Source organism: Indicator indicator, chromosome 23 (genome assembly GCF_027791375.1).
Source record: "Indicator indicator isolate 239-I01 chromosome 23, UM_Iind_1.1, whole genome shotgun sequence".
In the NCBI taxonomy this organism is placed as follows: Eukaryota; Metazoa; Chordata; class Aves; order Piciformes; family Indicatoridae; genus Indicator; species Indicator indicator.
The window spans coordinates 17,434,022-17,458,666 of NC_072032.1; the positions used below are offsets into that span (position 1 = coordinate 17,434,022).

Below are 24,645 nucleotides of genomic sequence, written 5' to 3' on the forward strand. Positions count from 1 at the left end.
GACATGGTCTCTTGAATCTTAGATGGCCGAACAGCCATGGTCTGTTTACATGTCCCTAACACTTTACATGGTACTGTAATGCCAAACCCAGGATGAAGGAGAATTCCCAATGCCACTGCTCTGCCGGGATCAAGGGGCAGCTTCTGTCACAATAAGAATCAAAAAACTGCTTTAGCATAGCCTGACAGATCAATGACTTCTTTGGAATTCCATCAGGAAAATGATTATTCTAAAACCACTTTCTCCTTTTCATCATACTTTGCTGCTGGGAAAACTAGGAGAGTCGTATGCAGCTAGAAAGGCATCTAAACGCAATATAGAACTAAATGCACTTTTTTCTGTTGTCATCTATCCTGGCTTCTGGCCAAAGAGATTTGGTCCCCAGCTGTTATGTCATCTTACTTTGCAGCCCAGCCATAGAGGAGTAAGCATGATTCCCAAGAGCTCTTCTGAATCTGGACCTGAGAGTCACAAGCCTCCACAGCACCATCAGTATGTGCTCCAGAGTGACCCTTTCTGTGAAGCTGACATGATCAGCAGCAATTAGAGCTAAAGTAACATAGGTCTCGATAAACAAGCCAGCAAGGAGCTGGCTCAGAAAAGAGTCCTAAAAATGCCTTTGTCTATCACCAAGCAGAAAATCTTCTTCAGTTGCTTTTAGAAACCCACACATAGATTGGCTGGCTGAGCTAGTTCCTTAAGCAGCATTTGTCCCACATCGCCAGTTCCAGCCACACATTTCTGCCCACATGCTGCCTATTCCCTAGGTTATTTTTTGGACAGATCTGTTCCCCCATCTGCTTTGCTGTACAATCACAAATGGCTGTGTTTGCACAGCAGTGGGGACACCATGGCACTGCTTAAGCTGGCATTGCCACCCAAGAAACAGCAGCCTTACTGTAGTGTCCTTTAGATCATGTCTTTTCCTAAAGCTGCCATGTGACTTCTTCTGGCCTTGCTTTCTGGGGGAGGGGGAGAGGGTAGGGAGAGAAGGCAATCAACTAATATTAATGTCTCTGAAACAAGATTTTTTCCCAAGCAGCAGCTTATTCAGCATCTGATAGGTCATTCAGTCGCAGGTTGGGTACAAATACTTGCAGTTGTCTTGTTTCTCCACAAGAGAAGAGTTTAACTCATTTCTCCAGTTAGCCACAGGTTGCTGAAGGATTGGAGAAACTGGGGCATATCGAGTGAATATAAAAATATTGTTATCGTTTTTCATGTTCTCCACATTCTGAATGTTCAGCTCATGGTGCACATGCTGTATTGCTTCCTAGAACACTAAGACTAGGGTTCTTCTGCAGTCTAAGAACTAGTTAGAAGCTGTGATTCTATGATTCTAGTTAGAAGCTTAAAAGCCAGGAGCCTGGAAGAGCATGTTCCTGCTAAAGCTTGCTGGTCAATGATGTCTGCAGACTAATTTATCCTCCTGTATTCATCAGTTGGCTCGTGCCATAATGATCTCATACTTTTCCCATTCAATCACATAATATTTTTAATGATTTGAAATCTCTAGCTCTGTGCTTTATGCCTTGTTTCATCTCATAGACTTCAGGTAAATGTCTTAGCAAGGGTTGCCTCCTTTCAGTGAAGCTAACTAAGCTGTATGATTCTTCATCATCAGTTTCCAGAATGAACCCACTCGGGAAGAAGAAGATAAATCAAGCAACATAGGCAAGGACATAATGCAGACAATTCTCAATAATGAAGTAGCTGCATTAGTCTCAAAACAGCAATTCAAAGGAGCACAGGATTAAGCAAATACAGTATATGACAGTTCATTTGCACCATCTGCTGAACCAAGTATCAGAAGGGGAAGGGATAGTAGACACATGGGACTGTGTGTTGAAATACATTTGGAGAAAGAAAATTGTTTCAGAAAGCTATGAAAACAAAAACATGGGTGCTTACAAATCTACAGCCAGGAGAGGGAAGGAAGAATGATGTCATTTCATAACCTCAGAGATTTGATTTTTGTTGTTGTTGTTCATTTTCTATTTTTAGGAGTGGGGAAGTTCATGGAGCTTGATGTTATCTGCTCTGGAGTCTAGTTGGGACTCAGATAAGCATTGCTGTTTAACTATAGGAAACACAAGTGTGGAAATTATTATGCAGGGAATAAGAAGCACAGATTTTTCAAAGATGCTTGGATTCTCTGAAGGTACATTCAAAGTTTGGGCTTGGACACAGTCACCAGGGTACAGCCAGGTTTAGACAGTGCAGCTGTTTACTGAGAAAGGTTGTGCTGATCAGAGCAGGCAATTGGTATTTGGATCCTTGCAGCTGATCTATGGATCAATAATGTTACTGAGGATGCTTTCCAGTAAAATATGATCAAAAGCAGAGAAACTTGGTTGTTCAGATACTGTTGTGAAATGTGTATTAGTCAAAAAATGAGATTGTATTTGTGCATTGCCAAACATAGGGACAGTAATATAGGGAAAAAAGATTCCAGTAGTCTGGGAAGTGATGGTGCATCTCTCTGCAATATCATATGGCATATTAGCATACACCAACCCATTTCAACCACCAAAAATATCTGTTTATGTCTCTTCACCAAGACTGCTTAAATATTAGGAGTTACGGTTTTTCTCTTGCTATATAAATTGGTATAAAAAATGCAATTGAATTATTACTTACATCATTGACAATAATTGCACTTAATCTGTGCTGCAAAAGACAATGGCTGTGGAAGTTAAAAAGTATTTGCAGAGAAGTTTAACTGGGTGAAAAATGGCTTTCTGTGTGAAGGTACACATAAGAACTGCAAATACTGTCCCATCTTTAGAGACTTAAACAATTCTGATTTAGCTAAAAAATCTTTTAAAAAAAGTTTTCTTTGTCCTTGCTTTCTGTGTTGCATGGGACAATATTCTGGAAGGTCATGTAAAAATTAGGAAGTTTTCTTAATGCAGTAAAAACTAGTAATTGTTTAGATAGTTTGATTTTAATTTTCAGCTCTGACAGTTTCAGAACACCTCAAAATTGCTCAAAAAAACAAACAAAAAAAAAAGGGCATTGTTGATCTGTAGATAGATGGTGTTAAACAACATAGGACATCAGCAGAGACTCCAGCCAACCTTTGCGTATAACATAGGCCATTATATTGTACTGAATTGGACCACGAGATGGATAAAGAACTGGCTTGATGGCTGCACCCAAAGAGTGGCTGTCAATGGTTCCATGTCCCAGTGGAGGCCAGTGACAAGCAGAATCCCTCAGCGCTCAGTCTTGGGACCAGGCTTGTTCAACGTCTTTGTCGGTGACATGGACAGAGGCATTGAGTGCACCCTCAGCAAGTTCGCTGATGACACCAAGCTGTGTGGTGCAGCAGACAGGCTGGAGGGAAGGGATCCATCCAGAGGGACCTGGACAGGCTGCAGAGCTGAGCACAAGCCATCCTCATGAGGTTCAACAAGACCAAGTGCAGGGTCCTGCATCTGGGTCAAGGCAATCCCAAGCACAAATACAGGCTGGGCAGTGACTGGCTAGAAAGCAGCCCTGAGGAGAGGGACTTGGGGTTGCTGGTGGATGAGAAGCTCAACATGAGCTGTCAGTGTGCACTTGCAGCCCAGAAAGCCAACCAGATCCTGGGCTGCATCAAGAGAAGTGTGGCCAGCAGGTCAAGGGAGGTGATTGTCCCCCTCTACTCAGCTCTGGTGAGACCCCACCTGGAGTACTGCATCCAATTCTGGAGCCCCTATTACAAGAGGTATATGGACATGCTGGAACGTGTCCAGAGGAGGGCCACCAGGATGATCAGAGGGCTGGAGCACCTCTCCTATGAGGAGAGACTGAAGAGTTGGGGCTGTTCAGTCTGGAGAAGAGAAGGCTCCGAGGTGACCTTATTGTGGCCTTTCAATATCTGAAGGGGGCCTACAAGAAAGCTGGGGAGGGACTTTTTAGGCTATCAGGTAGTGATAGGACTAGGGGGAATGGAATAAAGCTGGAAGTGGGGAGATTCAGGCTGGACATGAGGAAGAAGTTCTTCACCATGAGAGTGGTGAGAGCCTGGAATGGGTTGTCCAGGGAGGTGGTTGAGATCCCATCCCTGGAGGTGTTTAAGGCCAGGCTGGATGAGGCTCTGGCAAGCCTGATCTAGTGTGAGGTGTCCCTGCCCATGGCAGGGGGGTTGGAACTAGATGATCCTTGTGGTCCCTAACTGATTCTATGAATTACTGCCAAACTGAGCTCAGTGGCTTCCATTTCACTGAGAAATAACTGGTGTTTGGCAAGAGCAGAAAGTATCCTCACAGTGGCCATTCCAAATTATGGAATTATTAGTTCCCTTATTATATAGATGGGACATAGAGTAGTTCATGGAACCACTGGGAGGTCTTTCTGGATGCTGCGTGGCCTTACTAGGAGGCTATTTTCTCAGGCAAAAAAAAACAACCTACCACCACAGGAATCCTAAGGTCTCAGTAACTGCTTCCTCATAAAACCAGCTTCTCCTGCCACTTGTGGTGCTAACGAGAATTTGATGATTGTTCTGTGACTTGTGTGATATTTTCAGTCCTGACTGGAAGACATTAAAAAGCCGTTTTGAAGATAGAGGGTGCTCTCTAAAAGCACTGAGCTGCCTGAAGAAAACTGATGTGTTAGCGTAGGAAAATTACCCAAACCTCATGCCAGAAGTAAAATGCGCACTGCCTTCATCACGTAAGATGTAAATTATTATTATTCTTTTACAAATAAGGTGCAAAAAGACAAATCCTAATTGTTGTTGTGGTCACAATTCTCAGAGACAGACACCATGTCTTGTGAGCTTCCAGGGATATTGTGGCCATGATGATGTTCTTGACATAGGTGTCTCTGGCTGCATTTTCATTAGCAAACCAAACAGAGCTATGGTACTGAGTTGAAAGCTGGCATGTGAATATCCACCCAGGTCAGCTGCTGGCACGCTTTCTCAGACAATTTATCCCATGCCACCTCACTCTCTTCCAGACTGCATTGCAGTACTCTTCTCAGAGCATCCTGTGCAAGGTATGGTGGTTTCCAGTAAGAAAAGTGGTTGGGGCCACTGTCCACAGGCAGCAGGCAGAGTTCAGCTGTGTGCACAAGCGTTATCACATGCCCTGAAGAATGGACCTCACCATTTCTTTAAGGAACATGAATGTCCCCATCTCCATTAGTAATGGAGTCTTGTGCTCCAGATCACCAAGATAGGTAAACTTAATCTGGCTTAGACAGGAGTAAAATTACATTTACCATTATATTCACAGAGCACCCCTTGTGGAAGTTAGACTGTTCTTTGTGCTGGACGTTACCTGATCTGATGCTGGAATGCAGCTTCAGATGATTCCTCGTGTGGCATGAAGCATGCTGAGACAAAAGTTACCTGTCAAATGCTTTTGAAACAATTTGAACTGGTCAAATGGAATTCTGCTAGCAGAGTTCTCTGCATCATTGGTAGCCAGGGGCTTTAACACCAGCACTGCTGTGATGCTGAAACACAGCCTTGCTCACACAGTTAAGGGCTGTGAGAGCAGCACTGCAGTGCAGTTGGTAGCAGTGACACACGCAGAGGAGACCTTTTTCAATATCGCCATTATTGAAAACTTCAAATGAATAGATGCATTTGAAAGACTTCCCAGAAAATACATTTCCTTTTCAGTTGGCAGCTCAGTTAGTCGTCTAAGTAGTCTGTGGATTAAGTAATTTGTCAGTTGTTGAAAGGTTTCTTTTTGTGAAACAATTGTGTGTTACTGCTCTTTCCTTTTCTCCATTTCACCTGTACAACTAACTAGAAATTCAGCACAGCCATATCAAGACACACACTGAGACCTAACAGCAGCCACAGTGTGGTGCATCTCAGGAACTACTGCAGGACAGGCTTCTGAAAGACTGGGGAGGAGAAAACAGGAGCAGGGAAAGGGTTAAGAAGATTTTTTTTTCACTATTTGCTTTTTAGCTCGGTTCTTTACATACCTAGGGAAAGAGCACAGATCCTAGTCATTCCATGTCACAGAAGATTAGATCAAGGGAGGTCAAGTTGAGCTACAGCATGGTGTGTTACAAGGTAGCTGAATGATCCAGTATCTAATTTATGAAGATTCCAGGCAGATTGGGCAATCTGATTGCCCTAAGTGCACAGTGACTGTCACTTTGGTTGATACTTCTCCACCTTTCTCTGCTATGCTGTAGTGCAGGGTGGATGGGCAGAGGCTGGACTGTCCCCACCTGGCCACAGCAAACCTGTCATGGCATTTTTCCCTCTTGGAGGGGCGGTGAGATGTGTCTCCCCAGGGGCTACCTCTGCAGCACTGACGGGCTGAGCCCTTGTGTGAGCAGGCACTGCCAGGCACTGCCGCTGCCGTGCTCCATGTCCCCTAGCTCTGCTCTGGGAGGTGCAGTGGTTATGGGAAGTGGGGGCTATGCATGCCTGTGTGTTTCACCTCTACCTAACTGTCAGATCCACCCACCTTAAATCCTGTCTCTCTTTTTTGTATAGATCCTGACAGAACAGCTTGAGTACACTGTGTACACTGTGTACAGTCTGAGTATTGATTTTGCTGTACCTGAATAGAATCCTTAACAGAAAAACAAACCTAATGTTGGTGTTTGGGGGGTTTCTCTCTTGACTTTTGTCTGTGGGTTTCTGTACTCACCATACAGTATTTGATCCATGTGAAGTACAGAGTCAAAGTTTCATTTTTTAAGAGCGAGCACAACCCAGACTCTGATCTGTGCAGGCACAATTTTAAGCTAGTAAATAATTTCATCCAGGTCTTGTTGCCTGTATTTAATTGAAGTGAAAAGTACTGACTTCCTTTCTACCTACAACTCAGAGAATCAGAAGGGCAGGTGCTGCATTTATCTGAGGCAGTTGTCAGGAACTGTACCCTACATCATCATCACCAAAAAGATTAAAAATGTACCATATTTGGAAGTCACTGGGCCAAGGGACAACAGGCCTGATCTGAAGTGTATCCTTAGTTATTTTGAGGATGTTGCTGTGATTTAATTTTATTAAACTGTGATTTTAATAATGGGTATATTACACATTAGTTGTGTGCCACGGCTTAACCCCAGCTGGCTACTAAGCACCATGCAGCCACTTGCTCACTCCTCCTGGTGGGATGGAGAGGAGCATCAGAAAAAAAAAAAGAGAGCAAAACTCATAGGAAGAACAGTTTGACAATTAAATGAAATTAAATTAATAAAATAAAAATATTAATTAAAAGGAAGATGAAAAAAGATAAATAAACCCCAAAACCCCAAGTGATGTACAATGCAATTGGTCACCATGCACTGACAGATGCCCAGCTGGTCCCTGAGCAGCAATGGGCCCCTTCTGGCCAACATGGCCTCCCCGCCCCCTCTCTGCCCCCAGCCCCCCGCCAGTTTCTATACTGAGCATGATGTGCTATGGGGTGGAATACCCCTTTGGCTAGTTCAGGTCAGCTGTCCTGATTCTGCTTCCTCCCAGCTTCTTGAGCACCTGCTGGCTGGCTGAGCACTGGAAGCTGACAAACCCTTAACTTAGGGCAAGCACTACTTAGCAGCAACTAACCCATCAGTATGTTATCAACATTACTCTGAACATAGCCCTGTGTCAGCTGCTGGGAAGAAAATTAACTCTATCCCAGCTGAAACCAGGCCATTGTGTTACTGACTATATTATTATGAAAAAAGTTTAAGCATTGTTAACACACATACTATCAATACTTAAAAGCATGGTTGCCTGATGCTGATGATTCAGCTTCACTGGTGGATGATCTATGGCTGCAAGCATTAAATACTCTCCACTTTACAGTCATTAATTCCTACTTTCTTCAAATACGCTTAATTAAAAAGTTCCTTTTTCAGTAATTGCTGGTTTTATATAACCCTGAAATGGAATTTTATTGAGGCACAAGGTCTTTTATATAAACATCCATCTGTCCACAGTGTAACAGTGCTGGGACAAGTTTTGTGGATTGGGCGAGAAGTGCAGAGATTACAGAAGACTCTGTGTCCCTGTAAGAACTGTGAACTTCTGTCCTCTGTGTAACTGCTCTGGAGGATTTTTGCTTTCATAATTTTGATACCAAACAAGGGAATTGCAGAGTCACTAGAGAAGAAAATAGTGAAAAATAAGTCTAATGTCTAGTGGAATTGTTTTATTAATTTATAAAGAAAAGCACCTTTCGTGTTCCTTTATTTCTTTGTCAAACTCTGCATCTGCTTCTTCTATTGTTCCTTTCTAGTCGAACACAGAATTAAGAGAACCTTAACTGCACATATAGAAATACACATACATCTGTGCTTCAGGCTAAGAGAGATCACCAATAAAATAGAAAATATGTTGATATTAATAAGGACAGCATTCAAAAAAGTATGAAATAAATTCATAGAAGTTTGTCAGCTTATTAATCATTCCATTAGAAGTGGTGTTTTTACTTTCATTGCTCTAACATCCAACCACAGCTCCCTGGCTAAAGGCCAAGCTAGCTCTTGCACTGGCACATTACCATGCGGTGTAGTTCTGTACTTCTCCTCCATTTATTAATGCTGCAGACTTCCTACAATTCAGGCTAAAAATAGAACTGGTTATGTGAAAAACACTGCATTTGTGCTTGAGCTGCAGTAGAGAAACAAGAGGATTTTACATCATGGGGGAAGAGATTCATGACACAGAAGAGCTAGCTGCTTATACTCTGGAAAAGCTTTCTTTTTGCATGGTTCTAAATAAGATTAGAGCTGCTAGGTACATGTTAGGCTGATGGATGAATCTTAGTTGTAGTATTGCCTCTGTATGGATGGATCTTCCTGAGTATCTGTTGTTTGAAGGAGAGCTGATTTCATGTACCAGGAAACCTGAAAACAGTGCAAGGTGCAGAGGTAAATTGGTGACATTGATGGTTTGTTTTTCAGTGTAAAGAGTGTCCTCATTTGTGGCACAGAGTTTGAAATGTCTTCAAAAATTACGCGCTGAACTAAGACTTCAACCCACCACTAAATGTTTAGACTTGTATTTTGGCCAGGCACAGCCTCTCCTATTGTTCCACTCTCAGTGTCTTTGAGGCAGACCATTTCACCATGAAAACATTCCTAAACTTATTTCCAAGTTGTAATACAGCTGCACACTAAAAATTATCAGCATTCAAATGCTGTCCTTACACTCTCAATCTTTTTTATAATGCTGTGATTTGTTTTGGGTCAGCAGCAGTTTGAACAAGACAAACAACATACCGATTCCAGCTGAACCTAAGGGGGTTGCCAGGGACACAGGTGAAGAGTGATAGTGGATGCATTTCATAGTCAAAATGAAAACAGCCACACTGATAAGGTCTCATTGTTGCACAAATAGAAAAAGCTAACAGTTTGCATATCAGAAATATCAGGTGTTAGGATTTGACTCAGAACTGCTGAACAGTAGGTTGTTTGCCTTTGGAGAAGGAGGGAGGAAGGAAATGTCATGCAGCAACATCACACGTGATAGTGCTTGGAGATGGCAAACAGGGAAACAGACCTTACTGATGCTGTTTCCGAAAGATACTGTTTGGGCTGGCTGTGGTGCTGGATCAGTAAGGGATTCTGATTCTTAAATATCTGCACTTTTCACTGAATAAGAGAGAAACAAACCTCTTTTGAAGTGCACAACAGTCTCCGAAGCCACACTTGTTTTGTTCTTAACTCAGAACTGTGTAAGGAAATCAAAAGGGTGATTGTGTTTGGAGCAGAGGCAATAATAATGAAATAAGCATGAATTGCAAGCTGTATCAATTTTTTAACTACTTAGAGAAAATAAAATTAAGAACATTTTCAAATGTCATGCGCTTTGCACCAGGCCACCAAAACAGTGAGATAAACCCATTTAGAACCTATAATTGGATGAAAAAAAGGACACAGGACAACACACACAAAAATTATTTGGTGCAAAGGGCTTAGTTCCTCCTCCTAATTACTACAGACCAGCCCTAACTCCCATGTAATGGTGGAGCTCCATCCAAATCCATCAGAGGCTGAAATCAACGAACCTATTCCCATTTACATTAGAATTTAATTTTGTCCTGACAAGCTGTCTGAAATTGATACTCAGTGCAACAGCAAATACTGTATAAAGGATCATATCATGCAGTCAACATGATGCACTTTGCAGTATAATTTAACACTAAAGTGAAATTAAATTACAAAGATTTTTATGATCTCTCTTAAAATCATTTAAGAGCTTAATTCTCATCTGAGAAGTGTAAGGCAGAATTCTTGCCTATTGATCATGGTCCTGCTCTGACAGGGGGGGTTGGACTTGATGATCTCATTGGGTCCCTTCCAACACCTGACATCCTGTGACCCTGTGATCATTGAATATACAGATGGCTGTGAGAGTCACACCATTTGATGGGTTGGGTGAGACTGTTGTTATGATACAGGCTTGTGATTTGATATATTGATCCAGTTCTGCAGTTAGGATCTCTGCTCAAGGAGAAGGCTCTAGCAGCTCACTCACTGCAGAAACACCAAACTATCTATATACTGTGGGTGATGCCAGATTGCACCAGGAGCTCCATAAGGAAGGTTTAGATGGTGAATTATTCAGGTTCTGGGTTTTCATGGCCTTCAGAACTAAGCCCATCAGGAGGAAGATGAGAGACAAACTCCACTGTTCACTTTGGTGTGGGAGGTAGAGAAGGGCATGAGCCCAGCTGATGGAAACAATATTAAATCTCATATGACTTGTGTGATGCTGTTGAAGGAAGGGTTTTTCATCACATCTCCCCATCATACAGAGGGTGAATAGGAGAAAAATAATTTATTGAAAGGACATTCTTTTAATGGCTGGATAATAAAAACCGTTTAAAGTTGCAAAGTTCTTGCGAGGAGTCCAAAAAATACAAATCTATTTAAAAACAAACAAACAAACAAACCCCAAACAACAAAAAACCCCAACAGTATTAAAACTTCAAAGAGAGAAGCAACAATGCAAACAGTAGAGCTCCTTTCTAAACCTATAAACTGGAGATCTAAGTAGAAAGATTAAACAAAATCACAGGGAAGGTAAAAAGCTACTTTTCCAAAAAGTCTGAGGGGAGGGGGTTATCAAATAGTTACAAACAGTCACTGGGAGGCCTAAACCATTTTTTTTTTAATGCTTAAGAGTATTGTGAAACAGGATTCATTCCAGCACATGCTGTAATGAGTGTACTGCCAAAGCGATAACTAAATAAGGCAGATGTCAAACTCATCTCCACAAATGCAGCTCCAGCATGGATGCTTCCCCTCAGACAAGGAAAGGAGAGCACATCTGTCCCATTCAGGATTCATTACATGGCATCTTGAAGGTGCTTCACACAATTATTACATATAAACTGGAAATGTCACTAAAACTGCTCTTGTCCAGCATAAGAAGTGCTTTGTTTGGTACAATATCAATGTTAAGGGGGCCCTGAAACAAGGCTCTCTCCAGGGAAGAGTGTCCTCAGCTGACTGCATAGCATTTTGGCAGCGGTTCTGCAGGAACAAGGATGTTTACAGGAATACTTTTCAGGTTGCAGAAGCATTGAACTTGGAGCCCTTTTACTAGTTATGGGCACACCATAGGCAATGAGGAACCTGAGGAACCAGCCACAGGCCAAGAGAGCTGGCAAAGTTTCCATAATCACCTGCATTGCTCTAGAATACATGGAGGAGAGAGCACTGGTAGAAGCTGGTAGCTAGCTGGTATGTTCTAAGAATTAAAAAAAAAAAAGAAAAAAGATGGAAGGAGAGAGAGAGAGAAATTAAAATGGAGTCTAAGACACTAATGGGAATTAGCTGCAGCACTGCTGACAGCTGTGCTAAGAGCTGGTTCTTTTTTCCTAGCCACTCATAGTATTTACCTGAAAAATATACCTTTTTTTTTTTTTTTTTTTTTTTTTTTTTTTTTTTTTAGGCTTAGCCTTACCTGAAATGAATGCTGCTGCTTTCCATTCCCTCTGTTGCTGGGAATTGAAATGGCTGCAGATACAGAGCAGTGTGAAAACATGATGAGCTATGTAGCTGGGGAGCAATTGAGCAGCTGAATACTGCATTATTGAGAAATCATTTGCTACCTCTGGGTGTTAGTGAGAAACTGGAGAGTCCTAGACTGGCATTCAGGGCAGAGCATAGGATGAATAAACATTACAGAGTACTGAGTGAATCCAGCATGGAGCTTCAATAGTTGCATGTTATCCCCCTGCATCTTGCAGGGCTGGCTACACACAGGAAAGACAGAACTAAATTCCAGGAGCCTTGTGGTAGAATTGATCTTCTGTTGTTTCCTAAATAACCAAATCATCAATGAAATCAATGACATTTTGCTTAATGTGTGGCAGGCAATCTGCTTAGCAAGCCAGCCATATTTTCAAGTGACAGCACATGAAAACCATGTAAATATATTTCAGTAGTCCTCAAGGGACTTGTAGATAGCTACATGAAATTGTTTGGTTTATGTGCATACCTTACTGATGCCAAATTACTCTTGGCTTAGTATTTTCCCTCTTACCTAATTGAGATAGGAATCTCTTCAGAATGAGGAGCTCAGTAGTTTGTAAAATATCCATGTATATTCTCTGGCAGTGTATAAATAATAAGCTGTAGATGCTAATGATCAGTAATGTTCAAGTGTTGAGCTGGTAATTCTAATTCCTGGTTTCTTGAGGTGATTGCAAGTATAAACATTTCTTGACTCAGCATGGTGAGTAATCCCATAATGTGGAATCTACTCCAGTGTGGAGTGATGGCTATTAAGTATATGCCAGATCTAGAAAATCTCAGGTTATGGAATTTGTCCCAGAATCTGCTCCTGTTACGGTACTGTGCTGCAGAACAAGGTTTTGCATTCTGGAAAGCCAACACAAAATATCCACACCATATGGTTTGGAGACATACTTAAAATACAAGCCAAGTTCAAGCTGGTGCAGGGCTATCTTGCTGAGCCCTGACCTAATCTCAATCAATTCCTTTGAGAGATGCCATCCCATTCATCTGGATGAGATTTTAAGTCAAAGCCTAAAGAAAGAAATCTCAGTGACAGTTTTTAAACCTTTGCTGTTTAAAGCAAATGTGTTTAGCTTAGGAGTAAATACAGTAAATGTGCTGATACCATATTTCCAAGCAGTTTCCCTCCTCCTGCATACCAAAAGCTCATATAATTCCCTACCTCTGTAGCAAAACTGAGAACTTAAGTGTGCTTATACATTGCCAATTTAAAACTCTTTGCCACAGAAGGAACTGGAAATACCGAGAGAACAGCAGACACCATCAGCAACTCAGGGATTAATTTGTGGTATTGGACTACGTGAGATATTGGAGTTACCTTTTCATCCTGTCCCAAGACAATCTAGGGTTTCACTAAAATAAACAAGCCTGTGCAGACCAAGTTTTGAATAGTTAAATTAAAACAACTACATTTTTAACTTTAAATCATTGCTGAATTTGCTGCTTGCTACACTAAATTCTGCAACATTTGAAACCTGACCGTTTATTTATTCCATCTTTATGCTTACATAGGATGTACAGTGAGCATTTCTTATTGGTCCCCACATCTCAACAGGAATGTCTAATCATTCTTCAAAAGTGAAAGCAAGTAGTAGTATGCTGAATGGCAGGAACCTCAAACCCACTTATTTTGGCTTAAAGTTTATCATGCAAGCAAGGAGCATGGATACAACTGATCCACCGAAAGACATTGATGGAAGAGACATGTTTTACTTGACATACTGAGCAAGAGCTTAAAACAGAGCAAAAGTCAAACCCCTCCAGAAAAGTATGTAAAAATCCCTCATTTATTTTGGTTCATTAAAAAACCCCAAACATTTCTTATTTATATTGCCATATTTTTAACAGAAAACAAAGGCAATTTTTAAGATGAAAATGTTCTGTATTCATATGTGAGTCTTAAAAAGCACAGGCTATTTTCAGCAGTCAGTTGCAAGCCATCCAGTGAAAGAAGCAACAATATGTTCCTAGGGAATTTTCATTCCTCCCTCTGTTCTGCAGAGCAGTGATACTTAAATTAATTCTGGAAAACAAGCATGAGCAGTGAAACTTAAACTCAGCTCTAAGCCTTTCCTGCTTCTCACACCAAAGAATGAACAGTGTTGAGGACTGCAGCAAGGCATTACTGTTTCAGTGCCACATTACTGTTTCAGTGCCATGCTGCTGGGAGTGCAGGGCACTTGTACAGGGCATTGACACTGCTCTTGGCAGCCTGACTTTCAGGTATAACTGTTTTAAAGCAGAAGATGAAAAAATATCCACTATGTGTCTCCTTCCTCATCACAGATGTATCAGTAGCGTATCTTGGGCCTCTGGAAGGATACATCTGTGAATGTCCACAAAAGAGTGTGCAGAAACATCTCAGTTCTTTTCAGCAGTGCTGTCCCACTGCAGCCAGTGGGACCTCTCACAAGGAAATGTGTTTGAGACAGAATTTCACTGGCAGCACCAACTGGGGCCATTCTCTCTAGAGCACATATATGGCATGCAGAGCAAAGACTGCATTTCAGCACAGAAATAAAATGTCATTCTGGTCGGGTTTGTTAGTTTATAGTCCAAAATCTTTGTGGAGGATAAAAAATGAGGTCTAAAAGAAAGCTCTGAAGTCCTTCAAGGCTGCACAGTGCATTACAGGTATACCTTCACTGTCAATAACCTACCTGAACATTAGACAGTGTCTAATTCTCCTATTCAGGTGGGTTTTTCTGTCACTCTTAGGAAGGGCTGTAAATCAGCGTGAGCTCAGGCTATGCCACAGTTCCTATAGTTTTCAAGTGATTAACACACGCATGAAACCAGAGAAATTTCAAGCATCAAAGAGTTAAAACTAAATTGCAGTAAGACTTCAGGGATCACTCTCATTGCTGACAGGTTCCTTGCTGGTTTCATTCAGAAAAATTGATGTTATGATAGAATCATAGAGTGCTTTGGATTGGAAAGGACCTTAAAGACGTCTGCTTCCAACCCTCCTGCCATAGACCTCCCACTATGGAGGTACTTACATTATACACTAGCATTTGAAGTATTGTCTCCGTGGAAATTTTAAATAATTCCAATTTTTAAATTTGGTTAGTGAAACTTTCGCTTATACAGACCAAACTGGTAACCATGGGTAGATACAGTTCTCAAAACTGGCTTCTTTTAGTTGACTTTTACTGGCCAGATATGTTTCCTGCTTTAAAGAAACTGGCTGGGGAAGTCAGTATTAAGTATTGCAAGACTGAGTCCCACTGAATTCTCTTTAAAATGCAAAAGGTATTGAGAGCCTGCAAGGCTGCAGTTCTTTGTGCTCCCAGGATGTCAGCAGGGGAAGGCTGTTAGCTGGGCCAGCTCTGCCACCTGCAGCTCAGAGCCGGCAGGACCGCGGCGTCTGCACCGACCACGCCACAAACCTCCACTGCTGGAAGCGTTAGAAATTCCGAGAGGTTTCACTGCAGAGGGCAGTGGCTAATTCGACCAGCAGTAGCGTACGTAAGCTTATGGTATGCACAACTAAGCTAAAAGAGAGCTTTCCCATTTGTCTCTCTGTTCATCTTCACTGCTATCAGAAGGCAGGGCTATTCTCAGAGCAGAAAGGCCAGTGCTAAAACAAAAAATCACGGGGCTAAAACCATGCTTGGTGTGACTGGAGTGATTTCAGGGTGGAACCTGACCCCTTACCTAGGGAGGCCGATTTTGGCTCTGCGGATAACTGAAGTATTGCAGGAAATTACTGTGTAGATCTGTATTCTGAAAACCCTCTAACTCCTGTCTGCTGTGCTTCCAGTATCTCCTCATATAACTCCCTTCTTAAAACATGCTGGGTTTTGAAACCTATAAATACTGGATTTCTCCTCTAAAAAAAAAAACTCATTAAAAAATAAATCGAATCCTTCCAGATGTGTTTTACTAACAAAATAAATGTGCTTTACTATGTTCCCTACTTTCACTTCCTGAGCCGTAAGGGTATAACATTACCATTTTCTCAGGTTGGATCCAAGCCTTGTAATTGATTAATTGTGCATAGGATCCATATGGAACTCTAGCAAAATCAGTGATGCTCTATACAGTCCCAAAATGTGTGCATGTGTCCCAGTGTGTACCAGGCACCCATAAATGTAAACTTCTCATGCCAAAGACTTCTCTCGCTGTAAAGCTCTGTGTTCATCTCTAGCACTAGATCCAGCTCACAGCTATCCACTGTGAAACAGCAGTGGTTCTGCACTAACGGTCAGACATCACTGTGATGAATTCAAATAAGAAAGCATGACTGGAAATTAATTCTAATAAACTAATTGTTACTGGGTAAGAGCCATGTAAGCACCATGTGGGGTTTTTTCAGTATGTTTTAGTACTGTGGAGGGAAAGTATATAGCTGGTATGATACTTGTGCTTCCAAGTATGTTTTTAAAAACTAAAGAAAAATTTTTTTCTTGTAATGTTGGGTTTCATTCAGTTAACCTACACACTAATGACACCTTCTAGTGCCTGATATGTCTGCGTGGAGCCTTGTGTCCTGGGACAGCAAGAGCAATCAGACCCAGGATAACCTAGGACATTTCAGCTGGCACTAGGCATCATGTGTGAGCAAACGAGTCCCACCTTTTGTGCTGCCTGAACATGGAGCTCGGAGATGTCTGACTGTGTCTTGTCAAGGATTGCCCTTAATGCTTCTGAGTCCCTAGGAATGTAGAGATTTTCTGTGATCAAATCATCACTGCACTGCAGTCTTTAGGCTGTTTTCCTGGGTAACTGATTCTGAGCTGTGCAGAAAATGATTGTGGAAGAGATCAGTTTTGTTTGTGTTCCAAATATTATTCTTATAGTACTACAGTAGTCTTATACATTTTAATATTATCCAAGGCTTGAGAAAACATAAAAATAGATGTTCTGAAAAGGAGTCTTATAGAATGAGATTAGGTGATCTGTGGGGAATAGGCAGTCTAAGCCTCAGGCTTCTTCAGTATGCCAGTGGATGTCGGAGTATATAAAACATTTGGTTAGCTTTGTTTTAAGAAGGCATTTTGCAAAATTCTGCAGTTAAACCAGCCTGCCAGTTACCCTGCTCACTGGCAGTTACAGTCAGCAGGTGATTTTGGCCAACCTAGCTCTGAGATGCCTCTTGTCCTCAGATTGCTCTTTGCAGTACCAAGCTCCTGATTGTCACTGGTAGATTCCTCAAACTTAAGAAAAATGGACCCTGATCTTTTCCTCTTTCAGGTCTTCGGTTTAGAATTGCTTTAGATTACAAGCAGGTCTCAAAGGTCACTGAAAATACCAGATGCATTTTAAATGGACTTGTCATTGTGTAGTGTAATGCCCTCCTGTTACTCAGGCCTCCAAAGCTGAGCTTACCATATGCAGATTTTAGAGGGATAAAGTGGTTGTGAATTCTCCAAAGCTAGAAGAGGAATCTGGGTGAGTATGTACAGCTCCCAAACATCCAGAAGGTGAGACCATCACATGTCCCAGTGTCAAGGCCTCAGTACTTGTCATTTTGAGTTCATGTGGGTGAAATTAGTCAGGCATTGATGCATTTGGGGTTCATACTCCATTTTCATTTGTGTGAAGTGAAGGAGATTATAGTCAGGATTAGCAGTCAAGATATCTACAGGCATCAGGGAATGCTTAGTTCCCCTCCGCATGCATTATGGTTACTGCACAATAGGAAACATCTTTCCCAGATGATAAAGAAGAAATAAATATATACAGAGGAGTAAATGTGTCATGAATAAAGTGTCCCTAAGGAAATCTTGGGAGACCCTATATGTATATTTACATACCTTTAGTCCCAGCAGCAGCAGAGCTATGTGAGTGTAGTGCTCAACTAGTTGAAAATTAACACAGCTATCTTCTTCATACCAGTTGCTCTCTGCTCATAATGAGAACATTTAGGCAGTCCTGCCAGAAGCTTGGACCTTTGAGAACCAAAACAATGGTGTCAGTTATAATCATGAATCTCTCTCTCTCTCTCTCCCTTTCTCTCACACACACAAACCTGAGCAAGTGCCTGCAGGTTTCAGAATAAATTGAATAAGATCTCAAAATACAACACCTCTTCCAAAGCATAAACTGGATCCTGCACATACGTTAGAACCTGATGCACTTAGTTTTTGGTAGAATATTGAACTAGAAGAATATCTGAGCCCAAAGTACACAGTCTTATAGCGGCTCTCTCTATATTGCCTTGCAGATATTTATCTACAAAAATATATGTGAAAATTCTATATAAGAAAAATGTCAATGAGGCAACTGCAGACTCAATATCTGTAGTTGGAAAAAAATAATTCCTCATACTGAAGCTCTTCATTCTCCCTGCTGCTTTATGTTATCTCTGTTTTAACTGCTGTTAATGAAAGGCTTACCAATGGTAGTGCCAATACAGGATAGTATTTAAATGCTGAATTAATTTCTCAGTCCTCATGACAGCTACCTTCCAGCTATTTCCCTGCATATTTTGCATGTCCATTTATAGGAATGAGAGTGGGGTGTACATGGGGAGAATGGGAGCTCTGCAGCCCAGAAAGAGGAATTTGTCTCATTTCTTACATATTTATAAAAGTATGGAAGGAAAATATAACTTGCTGAAGTAAATCCAAGATGTCCCTTCAACAAGACTTGCTAAATTTAAGTAACTCAAATCAAGACTGAGGTTATGCCTTTCTGCCGTTGCTGTTCTAACTTCCAATAACTTGACCAACTTGTTGCCTTACATCTCTTGGTGTAAAAAAAAAAAAAAAAAACCCAACCACCTTCAATTGCTTCTAAATGCAGTTCTTTGAACAGTGACTTAAGCAGCGTGTAGCTCCGTGTTTATTCTGTTTGAGCTATTTCCTTATCAAATGTGCCCAGGTAGCAAGTAAGGAACCTTGTCCTCCTATGTGGCAGCCCTACCATGTAAGGTCAACCTGGAATTATTTATTTTTTTCTCATGTAGGATGGCAAAAAAATAAGGATCCTGCAAATGAGACTAAGCCCTCATTACATGTGTGCAGTTCTGTAGTCTTCTGTGGCTTTGCATAAGGTTTAACTGACTGGAAATGAATCGTAGAATCATAGAATCAGTCAGGGTTGGAAAGGACCACAAGGATCATCTAGTTCCAACCCCCCTGCCATGGGCAGGGACACCTCACACTAGATCAGGCTTGCCAGAGCCTCATCCAGCCTGGCCTTAAACACCTCCAGGGATGGGACCTCAACCACCTCCCTGGACAACCCATTCCAGGCTCTCATCACTCTCATGGTGAAGAACTTCTTCCTCATGTCCAGTCTGAATGTCCCCACTTTCAGCTTTATTCCATTCCCCCTAGTCCTATCACTACCTGATATCCTAAAAAGTCCCTCCCCAGCTTTCTTGTAGGCCACAGTAAGATCATCTCAGAGCCTTCTCTTCTCCAGACTGAACAGCCCCAACTCTTTCAGTCTCTCCTCATAGGAGAGGTGCTCCAGCTCTCTGATCATCCTGGTGGCCCTCCTCTGGACACGTTCCAGCATGTCCATATCCCTCTTGTAATAGGGGCTCCAGAGCTGGACACAGTACTCCAGGTGGGGTCTCACCAGAGCTGAGTAGAGGGGGAGAATCACCTCCCTTGACATGCTGGTTCCATGGTGACAAACAGAAGGGAAGAAAAACCATCTTACTGTGATCTTTGTGCTATATCTGCTGTGCTAACAGGAGCAAAATGCAGTGAGCAGTGATTTTAATTACTAAGTGAACAGAGAAACTATATAAGCCTATTCGAAGAAAAGCTTCAGCATAGCAGAGCATTCAAGCTTCTCTTGTTTCTTCAACATCTCATTCATGTGATGGGAAGAGAACGCAGTCCTCATAACGAGGAAGAACAAAATTGTTTGAATTATTCCGCATGCAACAACAAGATAAAATGTTTAAAACCTTCATTTACGAGAAGTCTTCATTGTGGACTGCAGCAGGTCAGGAAGATCACTGTGTGTACATTTTGAGTATGGGAATGATAACCTGCTGTGGGCATTTTATTATTTATTAATTCAGCCTTACAGCTTTGGCAATCAAGCATGAAAATTTTCTGCTCTTCTGAAATCTCTGTAGTCTGGAAGACCAGAGCTGAAGTTTATCTGATTTTTAAAAAAATACTTAATATTGGACACAATGACCAAAGGTTTTCTCAGTTCAGTTTTGATCCTGCAATCCCAGTGCAGATTACTGAGCTGTACAAGGCGTACTCTGATAACAAGGCGGGGGGGTGGGGGGTGGAAGTCAAGATATACTTGCCAGCTATGTAAATACTGATCTGAGTCTTTGCTTTGAGAAATTATTCTGTTCTTTTTCTTTCAGTTGTGTGTAATACTGGAGCCAATGCAGGAACTGATGTCAAGACATAAAACATACAATCTAAGTCCTCGAGACTGCTTGAAGACTTGCTTGTTTCAAAAATGGCAGAGAATGGTGGCCCCACCAGGTATGTTTCATTTCCAATATTTTGCTTGTTTGGTAGCTAGCTTAATGTAGGAACAATGAGAAAATTTGCTGCAAATTTACTTACAAAGGAAAGTAATAAGAATTAGCACTGTTCCAAAAGTAAGCCTGAAAATTATTCTGGTGCTTTATTATTTCAGTCTGACCCAAGTGATTTATAGACGTGCACATTCAGATGGTTTCACTATGACTAGGATGTAAGTTAGTGCAAAAATATATGTAGATGGAATGCAAAAAGCCTACTGGCTCTGTTAGAATTCATCGTTTGTATAATTCAGCTTCCTGCTGTGACTCTGAAATTACAGCTGCAACTCATAATTAATTGTCTTTGAGACTAATATAATGTTATTTACAGGCCTGGACCTAATCTCCTTCCTCTTACACCTTAACATAATAATTCTCTCTTTTTTCAGATTATTAAAGATTTGTATATCTGAGATACACCAGAATTGTGTGTGTGTGTGTGTGTATATATATATATATATATATACACATGTGTGCGTATATATATGTATCAGATGTATATATTCACATGGGCACCCAGGCCAGATCTTGAGAAGTACAATTGCCCCTCTGCTCTTTGCCAGTTTAAGCGAAGTTATGTAATTTTCCTGATTCAGTCTGAGTTTGGAAGACTCACAGAGCAATGGCATTCAGCATGCTCTAATGTGTGCTCTGAGGAGCGGCAGTGTTAAAGGTGAAGCCCACATCAGAGGCAGAAGGAGCTCAAATGGGAGTTGCTTGTATGCTGCATCGATGGCAGCAGTATGGTAGAAAGCTACCTTTAGCCCTTGCCTCTGTTTGCATCAGGTGATACCTGCATAGCTTGACACTCCCATTAGTAAAATGCCTTCAAATATATTTATAGGTAATGCTGTGAAAATAAGCTTCATTAGTCCTTTGTACAAAATTGGAAGCAGATTTCATTGTTTGGGTCCCAAATATTACTCTTTGGTTTGTGTGTTAAATCTAATACTACTAGTAGTAAGCATAGAAATATAAAAATCAATTAAAAACTATTTCGGCACCTCTGCTTGTGAATCATTTTAGTACACACTTACCAGTATCTGCCATTTGCTTTCCTTCTTACCATTTCATTGCAGCAGAACCCACAAGACAGCCGACAACCAAGCGGAGAAAAAGGAAAAACTCCACCAGCAGCACTTCCAACAGCAGTGCTGGGAACAATGCAAACAGTACCAACAGCAAGAAAAAGTCAGCTGCTGCAAACCTGAGTCTATCAAGTCAGGTACCTGTAAGTCTCACTTTCATTGTAGGCCTGAGTTGCTTTAATTCTCTCCTTATGTTGTAAAGAAGGTGCATTCTTGAGCCTAAATTATCACAAGCAAAAGGCAATCTTGCACAGTGTGCTGTGGAAGCTGAGGAATTAGGAGAGAGATGTGAAGAAGCCATTCTGCAGTCCAGCTTTAATCAACGACCCTTAGGGATGTGCTGAGGACTAGATGTGATTTTTTGAAGGCCTGGGCCAGTTCCCTTCTTGTCAGTGGGAGTCCTTCCACTGCAGGTGGGACTTAGACTGGGACTCATTGTTTTAGAGACAGCATCAGTCTTGCTGACTTCCACCTGCCAGGTGCTAAGTGAGGAGCAGGACAGCTGTAACTGCTCAGAGCACTGCTCTCTCTCTGTTAGCACCTCACCTCTGATGGATGCCAGGTTCGGATGCTTTAGTGGAACAGGTTGTGAATTAGTTTGCCTATAGAGGTTCTCCTTTTCCCACCACTCGGCTTGAAGAGGGTAGATCCCCAGCATATGGGTCTCAGTTTATCAACCCTGCTAGCTGTAACTGTTAGCATCCTAGCTACATAGGAACACCCCAGAACTGTCTCCAGAACTGTACCAGTACTTTAATACTGTCACATTTCTTACCTTCATCACAATGCAGGGGCAACCAGACTGCAAACTGTGACAAAGTGTGCCTCGGTCAGTAAGAGGACAGCTTATGCATTTTAAAGCTAGGGAAATTAATCTGAGATTGTAGGAACTGTAAAGTGGGAATAACACGCAGAGGTTTTTACTGGATTTCTGATGAGCACATAGGAAAGGGCTAGGTCTCCTCTGAAGCTTGACAAAGGATACAGGCCTTTTGTTAGCACAAAGCAGGCACTTCCTAGGAAGCTTGAATACCCAGACAAAAAAGGAGGAGTAGACTAACACCAGTGAAATTAAATTAAGATTTTTGTTTGGCAACTTACTCAGCAGTCCACTAGCTAGCAGAAACTTTGGGCTTCGGTACATTAAACTCATATTTTCTCTTTGTCATATTAAAATTTTCACGTGGCTTGCATCCCTGGAGTCAGATTCTTTCCCTAATATAGATATCTCTGGGTTTTTCTGGCAGCACAAAGCAGTTGGAAGGCCAGCTACCTGATCCCCTGGTGCCAGGGACCGCTCTGCCCCACTGACTGTCCACAAACCCCTTGGATCAGTATGCAATCATATTTAAGAAAAAAAACCAGCAATTAGGTGCAAAACTGAGCAACCAGCTACTTGCCTGCTGTCTCCAAGTGTAGCAGACAGTAAAATCACTTTATCTCAGCTGCTCCCTGCCCTGAGTTCAGTTCAGCAGGACCAGAATCTGACCTTCTGCCTCTCTTCAGCTTGCTTGTCCCTAAAGAGACAACTTTTGTTGGCTTCAGTGGTAGCCATGTGCACTTGTATGTTTGAGTGTAATTGAGCCCTCTGATAGCTACCTGTCACTCCCACTGGTATTCACGCTGGCTTCAGGTACTGAAAGGCTACTCCTAACACATGAAGAAGTCAAGGCTGCTCTTTCTGAAACAGATGATAGTTAAGCATCTCAGACACACTGGTGAAGTGTATCATAGTATGAGAGATGGATTTTTTTAATCTTCCTGGACTTTAAGGATGCTCATAGTCAATATTTTTCAATATTCCCTTCTTTCTACATTAGCAAGATGGTCTAAACTCTTTTCGTGGAGGATCAGGTTCCATTTTTAGGATGCTTCTCCTTGCCCTCTGCAAAGTGGAAGTAGCTGTTTGATTTATCATACTAACAGCTCTTCTCATCTTCCCCACAGCAAAGACAGCAAAGCAGTTGGGATTGATGATTGGGCCACTCTGCAGAGTAGACAGAGCTCCAAATAATTTTAGCAGTAGGATATTTTGGTATAAAGCCACTCAACACTTTTCAGTTAAAAAAAGAGAGGTTGCCACATTTCATCAAAATCATACGTTCTTTGAAGTGGGCCTTACCCAGGCATGCCACTGCTTTCTGAAGTTAGCTTCAGGTAGCAGTGACTTGCTTTCTGGTTCCTTCTCTTAACTTTACCCTAAAATGTATTATTGAGTAGTTAATTTTTGATTGATATTATTACTTATGATAGAAGACAAGATATGCTCAAACACAATTTAACAGTTTTCAACTAAAAGTTTTGGTTTGGCCAGAGAGCTTTCCGAAAATGGCACTTTCCTGCTCAGCAGAATAAAATTACTGAAATTATTAATTTTCAGTGTTAAAAGCATTTCCCTCCTTGTTATTAGAGAAGAGGAATGAAACCACTGCTGGAATTCTGTCTAGATAACTCACATAACCACAGGTAGTTTCAGTTCCACTTTTCCCCCTCACAGGAGAACCCAAACAATGAGCTTATATCCTTAATAGACCTGAGTTCATATGAAGTCATGTACTCCAGCTTGCTCTAGTGATTTCTTCCCAGCTAGCAAAGACAGTCTCTCCACCATACTAATAGAATCTAATCTAATTTCCTGTCACATTTATACCTCTGTGTTGTTTTCTCTTTGATAGTAAGTTAATCCTAGTTGGAGAATGTTTCCTTAGTGCCTATTCTGTGTAAGGTTTCTTGGTTTAGGCCATTAGTAGCTATTCAGTTCTGCTCCTACAGTAATGCTGTCTGCACTCTGGCACATGTGTGAATTTACCATAGAGCTCATCCACATTTCTTACTTGCACTATTAACTTCGTATCTGGAGAGGTAAAAGTTCCATGTTCAGGACAGTGACCAGAAAGTAGCTGGAGTGCTGTCAGCTATGCCAAAGCTTAAAACTTCAGAGAGGTTTGTCACTTTCCCCATAGCCCCTTCCAGGTCTTCAGACAAATACATGGCGTAAGCGACCCTTGATCAATGAGGTGGAACAGTACTTGTCACAAACACATTGCTCAGCAATAGGAGGTTGTGCCATTTCCTCTACCTGCATTATTTTCTGATCAAGCAGGGACAGTGCTGACAATAGAGAGTCAAGCCCAGAAACTGAAATGTGTG

The 24,645-nt window shown here is 41.6% G+C and overlaps 1 protein-coding gene across 8 annotated transcripts in view; it reads left to right on the forward strand.

Moving 5' to 3' along the window:
• Positions 1–24,645, forward strand: part of LDB2 (LIM domain binding 2) — a 208,474-nt gene that overhangs the window by 177,021 nt on the left and 6,808 nt on the right. For 3 of the 8 annotated variants that reach the window (XM_054391710.1, XM_054391714.1, XM_054391715.1), the window contains 2 exons: positions 20,243–20,366; positions 21,487–21,638. In XM_054391710.1, coding sequence (XP_054247685.1) covers positions 20,243–20,366; positions 21,487–21,638 — 276 coding nt within the window. The remainder of the gene's footprint in view (positions 1–20,242; positions 20,367–21,486; positions 21,639–24,645) is intronic. The other 5 variants (XM_054391712.1, XM_054391717.1, XM_054391711.1 and 2 more) reach the window with 3 other exon arrangements.